The 20,086-nt window shown below is 39.7% G+C and overlaps 1 protein-coding gene across 1 annotated transcript in view; it reads right to left on the bottom strand.

Moving 5' to 3' along the window:
* The window catches only part of march8 (membrane-associated ring finger (C3HC4) 8), a 73,382-nt gene extending 54,063 nt beyond the window's left edge, over window positions 1–19,319 (bottom strand). The window contains exon 1 of the mRNA XM_037696559.1: window positions 19,227–19,319. Within this exon, the coding sequence (XP_037552487.1) occupies window positions 19,227–19,319 (93 nt within the window). The remainder of the gene's footprint in view (window positions 1–19,226) is intronic.
* Window positions 19,320–20,086: the final 767 nt, after the last annotated feature.

Genomic DNA, 20,086 nt, shown 5'->3' with positions numbered 1-20,086 from the left:
TCTGCACTACCAACAAGGTTAAGTCAGGTCATCTGTACAGATCCTTCAGAGGCCCTGACTTAACCTTAGATTTATCTACTTGGATTACTGAGCATGCATCAGGACCTTCTGCACTATTCTACAGTAACGGATGACATGCCTCAGTTTGTCTCACTGGTCCGTTGAAACTGTGGTTACGAGCAGTAACCCTTCCTGCCAAATCAACATGTTTTGACCATAAACCAGAGCTACCAGTTGCCATGTGGCTGTGAGTAAAAAAAAAAAAAAAGTTCTTTGAACAATAGCTTTAACAGCCTCATGTTTAACTTTGTTTAACTGATAAGACTACAGCTTTGGATTGTGTCTTTTTGATAAATGCAACTTGGATAAAGATCTGGTGACATTTTAGAAAACTACTGTAATTCAGGAATACCAATAGATTCTTGCCAGCAGCTGCACAGATCTCTTCACATTTGTCAGAAACCGTTTCATCAGGATTCACAATAAAAAAAATTTAAAAAAAACATGTCTGCAGAATTGTTTTGTGCACATTTTCATATAGGAATTTAAAATTAGCAGCTGCAGCTGGGGATAACCTTGATAAGATAAATAATTTAAAAGCACGTTGGTGCTTATCAGGCGCATGTGGCAACAGCAAGAAGTTGGTGACAGCTTCAGACTGCTGTGGCACTTTCAGCTGAGCAATTCAGTGAATCTGAAAGACTTCTCAAGTTGCACCAAAGCACTACAAAGTATGTCAGCCTCTCACTTCATTAAGTCTTCATGGTATGCATGAGAGTCTTGGCTGGGGGAGATGAGACAGTAAAAGTACTTGGATGCAGACGGCAACGAAGAGCCTCGATGTGCTTTTGACCCGGCGTCAAACAATTTGCGTGAACAGAAAGTTGGAAGAACAGAAATGATCGTTCACCCCAGCACAGACTTGAAAAGTGATTGTCCAGAGTCTTCTTTAGTAATGCGTTTTGCTGCCGTGAGGAGGAATAAATAAAAGAAACCGCATGCATTTTCTTTAGTGTGTGATCATTTCTTGCCCGTTTCAGCCCCACAGGAGTGAAGAGCTCTTATAAATTCATCATCTGCACCTAGCTCTGCAGGAACGACCTCAATACAAAAACAAAAGCAGATACAGCCCCCACATCCAGCTCCACCGTTCGCTTCACTCCCTTCTGGGCCAAAGTCCACCAGCTATGACATCATCAGTCCTCACCTGCTGGTAAGACAGATGGCGCCTCATTGCTGACCCCATCCAGGTTTAGAAAACTGCACCGTAAATGTGCTAATTAGTGCATTTTACATTTGTAAACTCCATGACTTTCCTCCACTTCTTCTGTCTTCAAAGAATGAAGATCTAAACAGGATGTTGGAGTTTGCAGCTTCTCTGCAGCAGACGAGCCCTCCGCAGGGAGTTCTTGGCACACAAACACACCTGGGGCAACAAACCTACCCACTCTGCATGTAAGACCTTGGATTCTTGCCTTTATCTGTGGCCACAGAGTCCAAATATATCCTAGAGTCTTTCAGCTATTATGCCATTTGATTGGAATTATGGACACCAAGTATATACAACATGTATTAATCCTGTCGTTCCATGACAATACATCACTTTTACCATTTTCCCAACAAAAGTTTTCAGTAAAGACTCCTCAGATGGTTGTGTTTCTTTGCAGCTCAGCTTGTTTGTTGAATTAAAATGCTTGAAATCTCTGCACACCAGTGGGGAAACTGCTCAACAGCTTATTATACAACAGCTACAGTACCTGGGGCAAGAGCCTTTGATTTATACCACCCTCTTCCACTCCTAACTCTGATGATAAATGAAGCTTAGAGCAATAAATACATCCCCCAACCACCTGCGCCGATCACTAGTTTAAGGTCCAGTCCCTTGTATTTAACATTTCACTTTGATAGCGTTCCAATGAGGCAGCAGACATCTGCATTTAAAGGTCTGTTGTATATGGTTTATGCTTTTTCATTAATAGATACTTGAGTTTTTAATGCCAAACTGCTCAAAAGTGAAATGGCAAAACATAAAAAAAACCTTTTATTTCATCTCTATAATTACTGGTAATTTTATATTAAAAATTTAGATTAAGGTTTAGAAAGAAATTGAAAGAAATATGGAACAAGTCTGTTCTGTATGCATTAGCACTTTAGAGAGGAGATGAAGGATGCCTTCAGGTTCATGCTTGTTTTTGTAAAGACAAAAGAATAAAAGCCACTCTGAACTCAGATTACTTTACCACCCCCTGCTGGCATGATCCCAAATGTATCCTCACTTCAAACCAAATCAAAATAATGAACAGTAACTTCATAATAGATTTGTATAATGTTCTTACTGTAAACTCTGAAACTGTTGTCTAAACTCATCATTGCTGCTGAAATCAGTGGTGGCGCTCGAGGGTGGCCCAGGGTGGCAGCTGCCCCAGGTAACTGCCACTAATTACCCAATTTATAAGCTAATAAATAATTTTTTTTTGCGATATTGAAAATCAAGGATATCTCCACAGAACCGTAATCTTTATTTTAACTCTTGAATTTAGAATTTGCACACACATGCATCTTGAATTTCAAAATGGTTATACCTGCCAACTGAACATGGAAATTTTATTAGAGATTATTTTCAGACCTCCTAACCATCAAAGTGGCTACAGGATAGCTGTTGGTGCTCCTCCCCCTGGAACAGGAGGTGACAGGTTCAGTGCATCCATTTCATAATCAGATTAAAGATAAACAATCTTTCCACTTGCCTATTAGAGGATTATTGATTTTGCTCATTTGTTTTCGCGCAGCCAAGTACTTTCAAAATCTTGACATTGGGTCAATTAGCTGCTATTCTCTTCCAATATAGAACCTAATGTGGCTAGCTAGCTAGGGTTTGAATAATATTCAAAATACAAGTCCATACTGTGCATTACTGCAATCAGCTGACTGAAAACGAACTGAAATTTTGTTGAATCTGGGAGAGATCCGAGTCGTTGACTAACAGCACTCAAATGTTTCATGACATTTATTTAATTCATATTTATCACTAACTGGCATAAATGAGAAAAATATATCCAGAAGTAAACCTTTCCTGCAACAAACTCTTTACCTTCTTGTTGAAACCTCAACTCACACTTTTGTCACCTTAGCCAAGGACTGCCATATATGACATGTCACCTCTCAGTGATGTCATATTCAAAGTTAAAACATGTCTTTATGGAATTTTGTCTTTGTCTTTAAACTACATGGTTCTGGTTTTATGCGCTTAACTGACCCACTTCTCATTAAAAGGTCGTCGCACCACTTCAGCTCAACCGCAGCAGACTGACGTGGATCACTTCAAAAGATTTTTACGACATCACAAAACACCACAATGATGTAAAAACTATTGAAAGGATGACTGTGGTGGAAACCACTGCAGAACCACATTTAAAACCACATTACAGCGTTTACACTGCATGCGTTTGACTTTAATTCCTCCTCTCACCCATGGAAGGTTGTTTTCAACTGTTATTGGCACAATCGACAAAATGCTCTGATAATAGAAGAGGGGAGACCATTGAACGATTAAAACTCAAAACGGAGGTCGTCTCAGTAACAGACGATTCCTCAGCTAATCAGTCTATGACCATTACGATGAAATTATCCATTTTCACCTCATGCTAGGAGAGACTGGTGGGAAAACTGAGAAGACTGCACACTGCATTTTACAGAAAGTCAATAGGAGCATGGAGTTAAAATCCCAGTTGACCACCGCACACACTCAACTTTTCCATCAAAAACGTATTGCGTTATTCTCACTCAAGTCTACATAAATGCCATTTATGTTTTTCTACATATTTCCATTTACTCAAACGTTTACTCATACCCTTCTCACTCTCCCTTGTCAATATTAGTCCGGTCACTTTTCATCTGCTTTAGGCAAACATCTTGAGAAAAGAGAAGCGCTCTCACATGAGAAGGCACAAAGATCAGGTCTCTGAAGGGAACAGATGGTGAGACTTTCCAGATCAAATCTTTTGGGGGGGAGGTGACGGCTCAGTGATAATCTTCTAATCAGAAGGACGAGGGGGTTTGATCCCCGATCCCACCACATGTCGAGGTGTCCATTGGCAAGACACTGAAGGCCCCCACTGATTCTGGATTTGCCCGTGTGTGTATGAGCAACAGAGCAACGAGAGAACAAACACCGACTAATTATTGAAGGAATGCTCGTCACCCGTCGCCTTAAACTAAAATCAGCTTCTGATGGAGAGGGGGCAGAGTTAGAGCTGCTTTGATCAAACCTTGTAAATGAAGCTTTGCACAAACATGAGCGATCAGAAAAACTTGAGTACTTTCAGCTACAATCACTCCATATAACAACTGATTTGTGTTGACTAATGATTCACTGTAGTGGCCATTTTGAAGTGGGATCTAATCCCAGTCCGGGGTCTTTCAGGGTCTCCTCCCCTCCATGCCATGAAAACATTTAGCTTCATCACACCCAGGTGCTCACATAGCTGCCCAATACACATCTCTCTTGGGGAGTAGCAATCAATGACTTCCTGGTAGACTGAATATAGATAATGGATGGATGGCTCTAAAAAACAACGAGATGTATAGATGTACAATAAATTATTATTTTCTAAGAGTTTCATCAAAATCCATTCAGTGGTCATGAAATATTTTGCTAACAGACAAACAGGATTGACTCAAATAGTTAATTTTACAGTTTTAAACAAACTGATAATCTCCATTTATTAAGCAGCCATCTTATAATGATGCCAGTTCTGTCACAACTCGGAGCTGCCAGGATATGGACGAAGGACATCTGGAAGTGTCCACGTGTCTCATACTGGTTTGGTTTTGTCTGGATTGTGGGGTGAAGCCTCTTCAGATTGTTGCTTCCCAAAGTTACCAGCCCAATAAACTGGTGTCTGAAGAGTTTGGTTGCTTAGATTTTCTGCCTCATTTAGGAACAAATTCCAAGCAGTTTGAGCAACTTTTATCTCGCAAGTAGATTTACAAAAATTACGACAAACTTTCCGTACAGCTTAAAAAGACTCAGAAACAGTTTGATTCATTATCTCAGCCTGGAGACAACACAATGCAGCACACACTAAAAAGCACAACAAACAAAACAACTTTCAGAGATAAACAGCCCACGGACCATTCTGTTACAAGCTCCAAAACAAAAACGCATTACTAATCTGATAGTTTATTCAGTTCTCGTAGATTAAAGTGCACGTTTTGTACATTTTAGTCATAATAACCCATTCAAGATTTACTGGAAACTGCAGAGAGATGCAATCAGATAATAAAAAGATAATATTAGCGCTAAATATTTATAGAATATTAAGTGTCCTCAAGAAGAGAGCAGCGATTACGTTTTGTAAAGGTTTCTCTTTCATGCAGATTTCACCCGTTTGTTCATTGGAGTCCTTGGAAAGCAGAATTTTGCCTTCAGCAAAATCTCATTGTTCATCAACGTTTAAAATATTTAAATAATTCAAATCCGTCTGAATCGTGACATAATAAAGGCAGCATCAGCTTTTCAACAAAAGTTTATTCCTCTGTGTGTGCAAGCTACAAAACAAACAAGTATACACAGAGAAGTGGCCAATACGTGCTCAACAGGAAAACCCAACAGAGAATTAATTTTTTATTTAAAAAAAAAAATACAGATAATTTCAAGTGCGCACTCAGCATTTAACTGCAGCCCCACCTTATCGTTCACTTTTGGCTCAAAATGAGTTCTTAAAAACCTCCGCTTTTCTCACAAAGCCATGCAGTTTTAAGTTAAGACCTCAACCTGTTAGGCAATAAAAGAAGAAAGTAATCAAACAAGCATCAATATTAGACGAGCGCGCACAAGACATGCCCCAAATCTGAGCACTTGCATGTGCTTCTGCATGCTAATGAGACAAAAAGTGGGATTTGTGTAGCTGCTCATTCAAAATGTATAAACCGAGACTTTGCAGAGGAGGTGATAAGATTTTAAACTTCATGGGTTTGAGATGAAGCTCAGCAAAAGTCCTTGAGAGGCGGTTTCCATAGAGATGACATCTCTCTCTTTAAAGCGTTTCTCTTGTCTTTGTGTCCTGAGATTTTTGTGTTGCAGATATGGTCCGGATGTAATCTGTTAGCAAGCCAGCGCCAGAGGGAGGCAGTGGCCTTGAAAGTGAGTTTGTGCATGCAAGCAAAAAGGGAACAGCCTGACCATTGTCACGCCTGGCAGCGTGACCTGAAGCGAAGGATAACCGAGCAGCCCCCAGTCCCTCTTCAGGCCTGTGCAGAGGGTTCAAACAAACCCGTCAATCAAAATGACAATGAGCTGACAGAGCATCCACACTTCCGGCCCATTCAAGTAGGATTCCCCTTGGATTCCACAAAGAACACATTTTATTTTATTTAGGATGCGTCTGAAAAAGCCTAAGCTCTGCAACGTTGGACACCGCCAAGGTGGGCGGATGGTATCGGCGCTCGAAGGGCACACTACTTGAACACTCAATGAAGTAGCAAAGCGGGAACCCAAAGTGCCCCTGCAGCTCTACAGTTGCGTCAGAAGCGAAGCTGCAGCATGTCTGCACTGAAGAGCAAACTCTTTTCCCCCATTCCGTTTCAGCCCTACCAGCAGTCTGTTTCTACGGCAACAACAGGCCCCTCTCTTACTCCTCTGTGCTGTTAACAACCAAGACCATAATTGCGCACTCTTTCACCTTATCTCTTTCCCCCTCCGTCTCACCTGGCCCCTCTCAGTGCTCGTTCAGTGCTCCATCTACACTCGAGCTCTGCTCTTGCTTGATGGAGGTGAATGTCAATGCTGGGCCGCGGCCTTGTTGCACTCGCTCAGTGAAAAGCTCATTAAAGACCACGGGTACCAGTGTATTCATGCAGCTGCAACTATCCACAGGCTAAAGAGGGAGAGGATAAGCATGGTACACACAATGTCATGGTTTCAAGAGCAGCACGTGACCACGTTTTAACATCGTTGGTCGCTGTATTGACCTGAACCAGTTCAGCAGCACAGAATAACAAAAGATAAATTCAAACCACTGAGCAAAAGAGGATTTATCTTGAACAAAACCTTAATGGAATCAATGCATAAGCTCTGAAATACCCTAATATCTATTCTGGAAAAAACATTTTCCTGTATCTAGTTGTACAGCTTCCAAACAAACCATGCAAATAAATCAAAGTGATCGGGAATAGCGCGGGGACTTTTGGTAGACGTGTTGTACATCAAACAGAATAAGCAAAACAAGAAAAAAAGGGCGATCAATGGAATTTTGGCAAAATGTGAGAATCCAGCCCTATGTGAAGCTCTACATCTCAGACACTGATATACTGTACAGTGTTTCATGATTTTTACACAGTCAATTTTAGGATTTTTGGAGATGTTTCGGTACCACTTTACAATAAGGCTCCCCTTGTAGATGGCTAACAAATTGTTTATAGATATGTTATTAATTCCTCTATAAACACTTTATAAATCATTAACTGCTTATTATGCATTAATTAAGGGTGCCAGAGAGACTAAACTGACCAGTTTCTTGTCAAATAGTGAGACAAAACTGCCATTTCATCTATAGTTATTATATTAGAGTCAGAGAGGTTTGTCATGTGGTACATGTGGGGGAACGAGATTATGTACGCAGGGTCCCAGTTACATCCCACAAAATGCAAAAGAAAAAACAGTAATAAGATCCAAGATATGAACTAAGAAAAACAATCTAAAAATACGCTAAGCACTAATAGCATAAAAACAATATGTCGAACAGCAGCAAGAACGAGTCTGTGTGAGCAGATGAGCATGCATGAACACATCAACATGAAACGGATCAGCAGCAGCAAGTACAATATTATATGCAAAAGAAATAGGTTTACAAATGCTTACAAAAAAGGTAGTAACTTAGTCTGATATGTTTAATATAACAACTCTTGATGAAATATATAGGTGAACAGATTTGGCTCACTGGCAAGAAACTGGTCAATTTTGTCTCTGTCACCATGAATGCATCATAAGCAGTTATTAATGATTTATAAAGTGTTCATAGAGGAATTAATAACATCTATAAACTATTTATTAGCCACCTATAAGGGGAGCCTTATTGTAATGTGGTACCGATGTTTCTAAAATGTCCAACTGATCGTTCATGTCACTAAATTTTGAAAACCTTTCCAAACAAACTTCTTACTCTCGTAAACTTTTTCGGCACATACACAAATTATACAAACAAAAATATAGGGACACCGTCTTCCCTCACTCAGTGCGTTTATTGTTGCTACAGGACTTGTTTTTGTATTCCTCAAATCCGTCCAGGGAACAGAAAGTGCGCACCAAAGCTTTCACAGACTAGTTATACTTTAGCTCAAAATATTCTCTTCAAAACTATGAAATTTCCTTTTGACTTGTCATATTTTATACATAAAAATTTGGAAACAAAGTAGTAGTAGTGTCTGCAGAGTCAGCTGAAAAAGATGAATTTGGGTCCTTTGGCAAAGCTCAGTGTGCTCGGGATGCTGCAAGTCCCAAAAGTCAAGCCAGCGTATCGCAAGCAATTATACCACATTGTCAGATAACCACAGAGACACCTTCCCGTGATTAAAGAGACCACAGGAAACTCCAGAGGTAAAAAAAAAAAAAAAAAAAGCAGAGCAGAAGCAGCAGTTCAAAGAGGTGAGACGATCAACATCTCAGCCTCATATGTGGCGTCTCGGTGTCTCACGCCTGGAGATAATTTCATCCGTGTTTTTATTTGTCTCCTCCTGGCTGCAGTGAACCACAACCAGAGTCACTCCACTAAGGGTATAATTCCAAACTGTTTAAAAAGAGCCATAGTGGTTTCCTGGTGCGAGTTCTGAATGCTTTGTCACTGCGGACGGTGTCAAGCTGAGCAAATTTATGTGGGCGATTCTGAATACATGTTCCACAGCCGACATACCACTTAAACATGGAAGGACAACTTATTGTCATTTGTACCGTATTTTCTGCCGTACCCGTCGCACCGAACTATAAGTCACATCAGTCCAAATAGGTCTAAAAAAAAGTGGAAAAATACATAAATATGTCGCTGCTTCGCTGTTTACGTTGCATCTATTATGAGTCACTGCTGACAACCTGGAAATATGAGCCGGTGTTGTGCCAAAAATTGATGGGCTGCCAATTGGTGGCCGTGGGAGTGTGCACAGGAGGATTTTAAAAAAACACTTAATTATTTGTTTGCTCGAAATTATAGTAAAGGTGTGTCTCAGTCTAACGTTTGCTTAATAAAAAGGATTTTAACTGTCAAATCAGCTGCATTTGCTACCTCGGTGTTCCGGGAGCATGCAGAGAGAGGGGGGAAAAATAATATAAAAAAATAGGAGGAACGCTGCTCGTTTCTTCAAAATTTAACAAGCAAAGCACCTAAAACAATTATTTGTTTGCTCAAAATTGTAGCAAACGGGTGTCTCAGTTGAACTTTTACTTAATACATGCACTTTAGTGGTCAAATTAGCTGCGTTTTGCCAGAGCGGTGCAGCTGATTTGACTTGCTCCAAGCAGCGAGCAGAACGAAGGTTGTCTATGGCAAGCCGATTGGGTCATTAATAGCTGATGAAGATTCTCAGTCATCCAGGACATGGTAAATTCAAAAGAGTTCAAGACAAAAACAAAGTATAAAATCCTGATGCATGCTCAATAATCCAGGTAGAAAAATCTAAAAAAAGTTAAGTTTGGTCCTTCAAGTATAAAGTATAATAAAGTCCAGTTGTTTTTTTCTTGAACTTTTTGAATTTGTAATTATAGCCACGTTTACCCATTACATGATACAACGACATGCCTTACTGCTACTACTACTACTCTGCTGTCATCTAGTGGCTGAAAGTGGTACTGTTAAAGAAATTCAGTCAGAATGAATGAAAATGGTCATATTTCAGCCAAAAATTGGATTATAAATATGGAAAAATACATAAAAACGTCATTTCGGTCTATAAGTCGCAGGGCATGCAAATTATGCAAAAAAAAAATGCAACTTATAGGCTGAAAAATATGGTAGTCAACTCAGGTCAAGATGGCCACCAACAGGTGATCGGTCTAAAAAAAAATGCTTATGATGCAGCCAATTTTAAATATAGTAGCCGAGAGTAGCTTCAAGCACCAACAGAAGATGCAAGATCTTGAAAGTTATTTTTAGCCATCCTCACACTGGAGACAAAAGAACACATTTGGCAACACGTCGACTGGCGTTTCCTAGAGCAACGAAGAAGCCTGCAATTACTTTTTTATAATTTTTTTTTTTTTTTAAGTCTTGTCTCTGTGGGTCAAATTTACTGAACTATGTAAAATCTATTATAGCAGAGAGTGTAAACGCAACTAAAGAAAGTAGAATATCCCCCAGTGAAGCCATCGCAGGGGGGTTGAGATTTGACAAATTTAACAAGGTGAAGCGAAGTCCTTCCTTACAGCCAACCAATGCCTCGCCGTCATCTCCAACATTTAATTACATTTTTAGTACTTCACCAGCAAGTGGCTCCGCAGAGCCAAGGCTCCTGGGAAACTCATGCAAGTCTTGCACAGACAGAACACCAGCAGCTGGTGTGCGTGTGTGTACTTGCAGCACAGGTACCTAAATGTGTGTCACCACAAAGAAAGACTCAGACAAAAAGCCAGGAAGCTGAAGGATGCCAGGGAAATGATGAACCATGCAAAGTCCTGCAGAGGTGCTCAAAAAAGGTGAAAATCCAGGTAATTTTTTTTTTTTAATTAACTTTTTGACCTTAAGAATGTCATGGAAAAAAATTATAAAACATCCAAATTTACACACTGCAACAAACTAATTCTTCTTTCTACCAGCATGAAGAAGAAACAGTAGCTATAAAATAAAAGGTCAAAAAGGCTATTCAATGAGTCAGTGTTTGGTTTGTAGGTTTTCTAAGAAGTGGGTTGATGAGCATTATTTTCCAGGTAAACTCTTCAATCTGTGGAAATCTGGTCATTAGGTGCAAGTATAGATTTACAAATGCAGTGAAAGTTTTTACAGTTTACATTAAACTATTTTAAAAAGCCCAATACCTCAAGACATTTTCTTTTGCTAGTGATGCGACAGTGCTCTAAAGATGACATGTACACCAAATCATACGCTTATCAAAAACACTGAAGTATTATTTTTGATTTCATGATCATTTTGAGGGGACCAATTTACAGTACACGTCGCACTGCCATACAAGTCGCATCTATTATGAGTCACCGCTGACCACCTGGAAACACTGGCCAGTGATGTGTCAAAAATCAATTGGCTGCCAAATGGCGGCCGCGGGAGTGTGCACGGGAGAACTTTAACAAGAAATCAACAAGATTAACACTAAAACAATTATTTGTTTGCTCGAAATTATAGCAAAGGTGTGTCTCAGTTGAACTTTTCCTTAATAAATGCACTTTAATGGTCAAATCAGCTGCATTTCACCTGGGTGACTCGGCAAAATACAGCTGATTTGACGTTTGCTCCTGGAGTTCCAGAGCGAGATGAAGGTGGCTTGGTATGTCAAGCCAAATGTCTCATTAATAGCCACTTTTACCCATTGAGACACTTTGCTTGCCATATAAGTTTTGTTGCCCTCTAGTGGCTGAAAGTGGTAGTGTTCAACATTTCCATGTCAGAATGAATGAAATTGTCAGATCTTGGTCAAAAATTGGGTTATAATTTATGCAAAAAAATAAACCTGCGAAAAATTACGGTAAATTTTACACTATGGTGCGTTTTGACATTAAAAAAAAAAAAAATGATCGGCCCTAAACTGGACTCCTGATGGGACAACAGATGTATCTACAGGTTAAAGCATTACAAGCTAGACCAAAAAGATTCTTAACCTGCAACCATTTTCCATCTGGCATGTTTCTATTTAATAACAGCTTAAAAAAAAAACAAAGTTTGAATATTTTTTACTAAATTCCCTGGGCGTAAAATGTAAAGTATGTTAGTTTGCTGACACGCAACATTCACGAAGGCTGCTGCCAGAATAAATCTCGGTAAGTGTTATCTTCCCTCTGCAGATTCTGTTTTATGCACCGGCTGAGGCACCTGTTTGGCTTCAGAATATATCTGCACCAGAACAAACCGGGCTGTGTGGAAACGTGCGTGTAAGTGCACGAGAGAGGAGTGAAATGGAGTGCGCACATGTGGAAGTGGAATGTAAACTGGATTGCACATGTGCTGTGTGTGTGAGAGGAAAAAGATCATTTGTGCACTGAATAAAAATAAATGTTAGCTTATCTTTAAAGGGCACCTTTACCAAATTACAGTTCTTTAACCAGACTGTGACCACACAGAGTTTTCTCCAAGTCATTAAACATGTCAACACTCCTTTTCCTCGTAACTGAACGTTTCATGCAAAGTTTTTTCAGGTCTCTGGGCTTCCAAGGCAATCACAGTATTTCCATTTGAACACCGCAGGCATTGCAATCTGGACACTTTTGATCCATCCAAATGTTTTGCAAGTGTTTTATTTTAATTATTTTTTGGCTTGAGGTTGAGAACCACATTTTTAGATCATATTTAAAATCACATTAGTAGGACTTAATTAAACAATATTGAGCAGTCATAAGGAGGTTGTCCGCCTCGGCTAAAAACGTCTCCTTTTGTTTCAAGTGGAGGTCAAGAAGTTCGCAATCAAAAGAACATAAATTGCAGAAGTGGCTCATTAACTCAGCAAAGATGGACACATTAAAAAGAGTTTACACCAAGCCTGCAGGCTGTGTTCAGAGCTTTAGATCTCGGCCTGAGCGATGCTCAATCAGCAGCTCTGTGGTGGTTTAACATCAGAAGTGTGTGTCCTTGACTCTGACACACACCTACCAGGAGATAAAACCTACAGCACGCTCTCAGACTTCATTAAAAATACATGCAACATCAAGCGCTCAGGTGTTGGATGTATACACAAGTGTTACCAGTGTATGTGATGGGCTGTGAGTTTGCATTAAAAAAAATAAAAATACACAGCTGCATCCTTTGATGCATGTTTGTCACTTCACAGGATGTAATCACATGCTGTTCATGCAAATCATGATACTTCCAGTAAACAAGTGATGCTGCTGATGGTTAAAGATATATTCATTACCGACAGTTTAACATGAATACCAGAATGAGGTACCAAAAATGATCAAGTGTTTTACCTCGTCTACCTGTCAGAGTTCACAGTATTGTCAATACCAAATTTTCCACCATACACGTCGCACCGCCTCATAAGTCGCATCTGTCTAAATACGTCTAAATAGGTGGAAAATCCATAAAATATGTCTCTTCCCCATATACGTCGCATCTATTATGCGTCACCACTGACGCGTCACGCTTGTTAGATGTCATCGCTGACGACTCGGAAATATGGGCCGGTGTTGTGCCAAAAATCGATGGGCTGCCAAATGGCGCACGCGGGAGCGTGCACGAGAGAACTAACTAGAATTTAACAAGATTAACACTTAAAAACAATTATTTGTTTGCTCAAAATTCTAGTAAAGGTGTGGCTCAGTCCAACTTTTGCTTAATAAATGCACTTTGACGGTCAAATCAGATGCATTTCAAAACCCGATTCGCGCAAGCGCAGATGTCTGAGCCGCTGTTCCTTTCTTCAAAACTTAAGAAAAGCACCTAAAACAATTATTTGTTTGCTCGAAATTATAGCAAAGGTGTGTCTCAGTTGAACTTTTACTTAATAAAAATGCACTTCAATGTCAAAGGTCAAATTGGCTGCGTTTCGCCAGGGCGGTGCAGCTAAATGAAGCTGAGGTTGCTCCAAGCAGTGAGCAAAACGAAAGTGGGGGAATATGGCAAGCAGATTGTGTCATTAATAGCTGGTGAAGATTCTCAGTCATCCAGGACATGGTAAATTCAAGAAAGTTCAAGACAAAAATAATAAAGGATAAAGTAAAATAAATAAAGTCCAGTTTTTGTCTTGAACCTTTTTGAATTTGTCATTATAGCCACATTTACCCATTACATGACACAACGACGTGCCTTACTGCTACTACTATCCTGCTGCCATCAAGTGGCTGAAAGTGGTACTGCTCAATTTTTTTTTCTCAGTCAGAATGAATGAAAACTGTCATATCTCAGCCAAAATTTGGTTTATAAATATGGAGAAAAAAAATCCATAAAAACGTCGCTTTGGCCCATAAGTCGCAGGGCATGTAAATGATGCAAAAAACAGTGACTTATAGGCCAAAAAATACAGTATATGAATTATCCCTTCATAGCATGCCTCATCAAAAACCCCAGACTTAAAATAAAATGAATTTTATGTATAGGCCTAGAACTATCCCAATTTTTTTTTCTCCCAAGAAGAATAAAAAAATAAATAAAAACTTTCTTTCTGGAGTTGTGCATTGTTAAGACTCTATTTATGTGCTCAAACATGAGTTCTCAGGGGGAAGACCAAAGTGCATTGGCAACGTGACCTCAATCACACTTGTTCAAAAATATTTCAAAGCATGAAGTCGAAGACAGCTGGGAAAAGAGGCCAAAAAGAAGCCAGCAACTGTTAAAGATGTGTTGCTCTCTAAAGCAGCAGCTGACGAACACTGAATTATAAGCAGAGGAAAGTTGCTTTTCTTTTTCTTTCTCCTTCACCTCCCTCGGGGCGTTAAAGGACCAGTTGTGTTGTATAAGCGAGCCAGATGGGCTTGCGTTCTGTGACTAAACTCTGGGTGCACGCACACACATGCACTCTCAAGCTGATCAGTATTCTAAATTGACACTCGTCTTCCTTTCTGTTTGAGTCATCGCATTCTCTTTTTTCCGATCTGCTCCTTCACGAGGAGGACAGGAATTGGTGCTCTTTATCCAGGTGCTTCAATAAAAAGGAGTCTAAGCCAGCAGAAGATACACAGATGGAGGGATGACAAGTCGAGGATGAGACTTGGACCTTCACACTTTCTGCAAATATGGAAACTTGGAGAACAAACCACCTCCAGACAGTTTCCCTTTTCTTCCCCAGCAGGCTGAGGTAACCTTTTCCTGACTGCATTTAGAGTTTAAACCCTTTAATCCCTTCAGCCATGCACAATTCAAAATTATAACCAAGCTCCTCAAGCCTTTCATTCAATTCTTCATGTGATAGCAAAACAACTAGAGATTAAATCCTAAGAATGTGAAGGTTTATGAAGCATTCACACTATTGTGATCCATTTTTCATATGTACGTTTTTCAGCGTGATTCTTATCCTGCAGTTTCCAAGCTATTTCAACAAATCGTATATCAAAACGTTCAGCTCTTTCAGGACAATCCTGCTATGACTTTTGGTATTGGTGCAACTTTAGCTTTTGGCAGGTTGGCTTTCTTGGACTGAGGTCTCAGTTTCTGATAGACATTTGCAAACCGAGGTGTACCGCAAACCCACCCACACAGACCAGTACTTGCAGTTTGACTCCCATCACCCTTTGGAGCACAAGTTAGGAGTCATCAGGACTCTGTACCACAGAGCAGACAGCATCCCCACTAACTCAGGAGCCAGGCAGAAGGAGAAATCCTACACGAGACAGGCTCTAGAGCAATGTGGATATCCTAACTGGGCCTTCCTGAAAGCAGAGAAGAAACCCAAACAGGACTCCAGTCAGCCAACAGGTGAAAAGGAGGAACCCAGACCCAGACCAGTGGTCATTCCGTATGTTGAGGGAGTATCAGAGAAACTGAGACGTTTATTTTCTAAACATAACGTCCCAGTGGCTTTTAAACCCCAAAATACATTACGGCAAAGACTGGTTCATCCCAAAGATCCAGTCCCCCGGCACAAACAGAGTAATGTTGTGTATGCTGTTCAGTGTCAGGAGGGCTGTGATCAGTCTTACATCGGGGAAACTAAACAGCCACTGGCCAAAAGGATGGCCCAGCACAGAAGAGCAACATCATCAGGCCAGGACTCTGAGGTCTACACTCATCTCCAGACCAGCGGTCACTCTTTCAGGGATGAAGATGTTCACATCCTGGACAGAGAGGAACGATGGTTTGAGAGAGGAGTAAAGGAGGCCATCTTTGTGAAAAGAAATCGTCCATCATTAAACAGGGGTGGAGGCCTCCAGGTTCAACTGTCCCCCTCTTACAATGCTGTGATTGCTAGTATCACTCAGCCCTCTGTGAGTAGTAAACAGCCATCAGTGTGCTAATGATCCATTGTTAGGCTGATGGTCCTTCTTGAGCATGTGATCAGCTGGTTTTGGTTGTCAGCAGCAAAACTGGTTGATCCACTCTGAGACTGTGCTATTTAAGAGACTGAGCTGAATACAGCTCCTCAGACTGAACAAGTCTTTCTGATAAAAGACGAAACGTTTCTACATTTTTATTTTTTTGTTTTGTTTTTTTGAATGTCCAGAGGACCAGATTTAACTTTTTTAGATTATTCTACCTGGATTATTGAGCATGCATCAGGATACTCCTTTCAGATTCTTTCTGCTAAACATTTTTGTGCTTCTTGAAACTTCTTTCTGCTAATTTCAGCTCATTATGCTTCTTTCAGCTCATTTCAGCTCCTTTCAGCTTTTTCTGCTATTTCACCTACTATTAAGCTTCTTTTTTTTTAATGCAAATTTAGCCTTTTTAGCCAATTCCACATTTTTGAGATACTTTCAGGTATTTGCTTCCTTCTGGTAGTTTAAACTTCTTTCTGTCTTTTCAGCTACTGTTCAGCCATTTTTATTTTGTTAATTTCAGCCTTTTTTTAAGCCAATTCACTAATTTTTGTGCTAATTTCTGTAAATTTATACATAATTGAGCAAAAATGTGTTATTTCTACTAATTAAGGCTTCTCTTTAGTTTCACTACATCTCACTTGTAAAAGAGTCTTTGAGGCTCAATGTGATTTATCTGTATAAGTTGAGGTTGAATTGAATTGAAAATTTTCAGCATGTTTTTAGCTAATTTCAGCTGTTTTTCCAGCAAGTTCTTCAGTAATAAGCATTCACACTGCATTTTCACAGGAAATGCAATTTCTCTAATTTGATTTTGTTTTGTGCAAAGAGGATTCCCTAAAGTTCCATAAAGTTATGGGGAAATTGACAAAATCCTAACAAAAAATGTTCTTGGCTGCTTTTATTCACAAAATGTCTGATCTGTGTAAACAAAATTGTTACAATTCTCTGAAATTAAATAATTCTTGAAAGTACAACTACAGAGAATAACAAAGTTCTCCCAACTACTTTGCAAGATCATCTCTGTGTAACTGATGTGGAACAGCCAGATGGCCTTTTGCAAACTTGAAGCCTGCTACCATCTTTGTTTGTCCAAATTTATTCGTGTTGCCCAAGTTTGCACAGAAATGTAAAACTTGTGTTACATAATAGATGTTAAAAGTGCTCATCTACTCACAGAACCACTTTTACAGCTGGTACAGTCCGTGTTCACGCTGCAGATTAACTTTGAGCAGAGAGAATTGAGGATTGCTCTCAGCAACAGACTTATTTTTCGCCTACAAACTTTTATCAAAGACAACGTGGGATCAGACCCATCTCTGGAGCATTTTATCAGGGTTAGATTGCGTCGCTCCCTCCTCGACGTGACTGTAGCGTGAATACGTTTAACAATGTTTTTAGCTCCGTCAACAGCACAGAAGAAAGAGAAATATTTACAGAGTGCACTCATGCTGCGCGTTTGTCCCTTCAAATCTGAATCTTGTTAAAACAGAAAACAGCTGGTCTGAAATCTGCCAATCGGCTTCCTCTGCAGACATGACCTCAGCGACAGAGCAGAGCACCATCCTCATTAGCTTGTCGTTTTATTTACTTTGGAAGAACTGAGATCATTCATGTTTAACAGGGTAGTAATTAAACCATCTTCTTGTTTTGCCTATAACATGAGCGTCATGTTTGACAGCAAGAAAAAAATGAAATCTCTGTGAAGCCAAACCTGCAAACGGCCAACAAATCAAAAAACACTGAAAATGGCTCCTGGCATGGGATATCTCAATTAAAATGCTAAAGCAGAAAGCCTACACATTGTTTTGCACGTAAAAAAAATAAATAAATAAACTAGAGAATTTGCATTTCCTGCGAAAATGCAGTGTGAATACGTATTGCTGAAGAACCTGCTGAAAAACAGCCGAAATTAGCTAAAAACATCCAGAAATCTAGCTAAGGAAGAACGAGCCTAAGTTAGCAGAAGAAAGCAGAAGTGTAAATCATCTCAAAAAGGCATGCATTTCCCAAAAACAGCTGAATAGTAGCTAAAAAAATGCAGAAAGAAGCTTAAATTTTCAAAAGGAAGTGAAGTGAGTTTAATTGTGCCGACTAAGGCTAAAAGAGGCAGAAATTAGCCCAAGGAAGTTGAAATTATCTGCAAAAAGCTGAAATTTGCCAAAAACAGCTGAATAGTAGCAAAAACAAGTGAGATGAGATGAGTGCGATGGCACTGTGGCAACCCCTGAAGAGGGAAAAGCCGAATGAAGAAAAAGAAAGAAGTAGCTAAAACAAGCAGAAAGAAGCTTGAATTACCAGAAGGAAGTGGGTAAAGACTGATTTGGCAGAACTAGGCTGAAAAAGTTGAAGTGCAAAAAATGTGGAATTAGCTGAAAAAGCTGAAATTAGCATAAAACAGCTAAATAGTAGCTGAAATAGCAGAAAAAGCTGAATTTAGAAGATAAGCTGAAAGGAGAGCACAAGATGGAATGACCAGAAATAAGTTATAAGCACAAAAATGTTGGGCTTAGCGAAAGCTGAAAGGAGCACCAAACAGTTGGAAAAAAAAAAAAAAAAAAACAGCTGAAATTAGCTGAAAGTAGCCGACATTTATTTAAAATTTTGCACAAGGAAGCTGAAAGAAGCTTAACTGGATAAAAATATGAAAGTAGTAGTAAAAGTTTATAAACAGATCAAAAGTTATGAAGGATGTAAAATTAGCTCAATTCATTTTCAATGAGGGCAAAAATGGCAGAAAAGGCTAAATGTCTCAAAAAGCTGAAGTTGCATCAATACCAAAAGTCGTACCCCTCTCCTGAATGAGTTGAACATTTTGATATAGGGTTTGTTGAAATGGCACAAAAACTGCGGGAGGAGTAAGCTACTCAGACTTTGCACAAGATGAAAACTCACAGCTAAACCCTCAGGCAGAGCAACGTTTGAACTTTTGGCCAGAATTGCCACCGCTGGCACTGAAAAATTTACATCCCGATTGTCCAGCAACAACAAATGCTTTAACATTTTTTACCTGCAATTCCTGCACAAGTCATGTTGAATTAAAGGCACTTTCCCCCCTCATACATCATCAGTTTGAGCCTCTCGGTGATTAAAAGCCTTTACATACCTGCTTGTCCTTGTCTTTTGTTTTCCCACTGCCCGACACCCGCGACGAGGTGACATCACGGGGGATGACAGAGATATGCAGTGGCATATTCATCCCAGCGGAGCCAACCAGGGATCACTCACGCACAAACTTCCAGTATAGCTCCCAGAGCAAAGGGCATGATGGTTTTTAACGGCAAGACCTCGCATACACCACCCTGCACGGAGACACAAATTACATCCAAATTAGTTATAAAGTGCACGATAAATATAAAAACAGCTGATAAAATCATAAGAGCTTCTAATTGTTGTTTTGGGTAACACTTCTTGTCTTGTGTTTGTTCAAATTTCTCAAAAACAATGAGTAAATCAAAATGCAAAGTTTCGAAATTGCAAATATGTAAATTTCAAATGTCTTAAATGATCCATCAATAAAAGAAAAGATTACTAGCGCCAACAGTCTATAAATATTACCGTAATTTCTGCCGTACACATCGCACCGCCCTATAAGTTACAAAAGTCCAAATATGACTAAGTGGGAAAAATCCATAAACATGGCACTTCGCCATATACGCCGCGTCTATTATGAATCACCAGTGACGTGTTGCATTTGTTACACGTCACTGCTGACAACCTGGAAATGAGGGCCGGTGTGCCAAAAATCGATTGGCTACAAAATGGCAGCCGCGAGAGCGTGCATGGGAGGACTAACAAGAATTTAACAAAATTAACACTTAAAAACAATTATTTGTTTTCTCAAAATTATAGCAAAAGTTGTGTTTCAGTCCAACTTTTCCTTAATAAATTCACTTTAATGGTCAAATCAGCTGCATTTAAAAAACTGATACGCAGAAACATGCACCGAGGGCGACTTGCTGTCCA

The sequence above is a fragment of the Nematolebias whitei genome, chromosome 1 (genome assembly GCF_014905685.2).
Source record: "Nematolebias whitei isolate Nwh7 chromosome 1, NemWhi1, whole genome shotgun sequence".
Taxonomy (NCBI): Eukaryota; Metazoa; Chordata; class Actinopteri; order Cyprinodontiformes; family Rivulidae; genus Nematolebias; species Nematolebias whitei.
The sequence above is the reverse complement of the archived record's forward strand: the minus strand, read 5'-3'. Positions and strand labels throughout refer to the sequence as shown.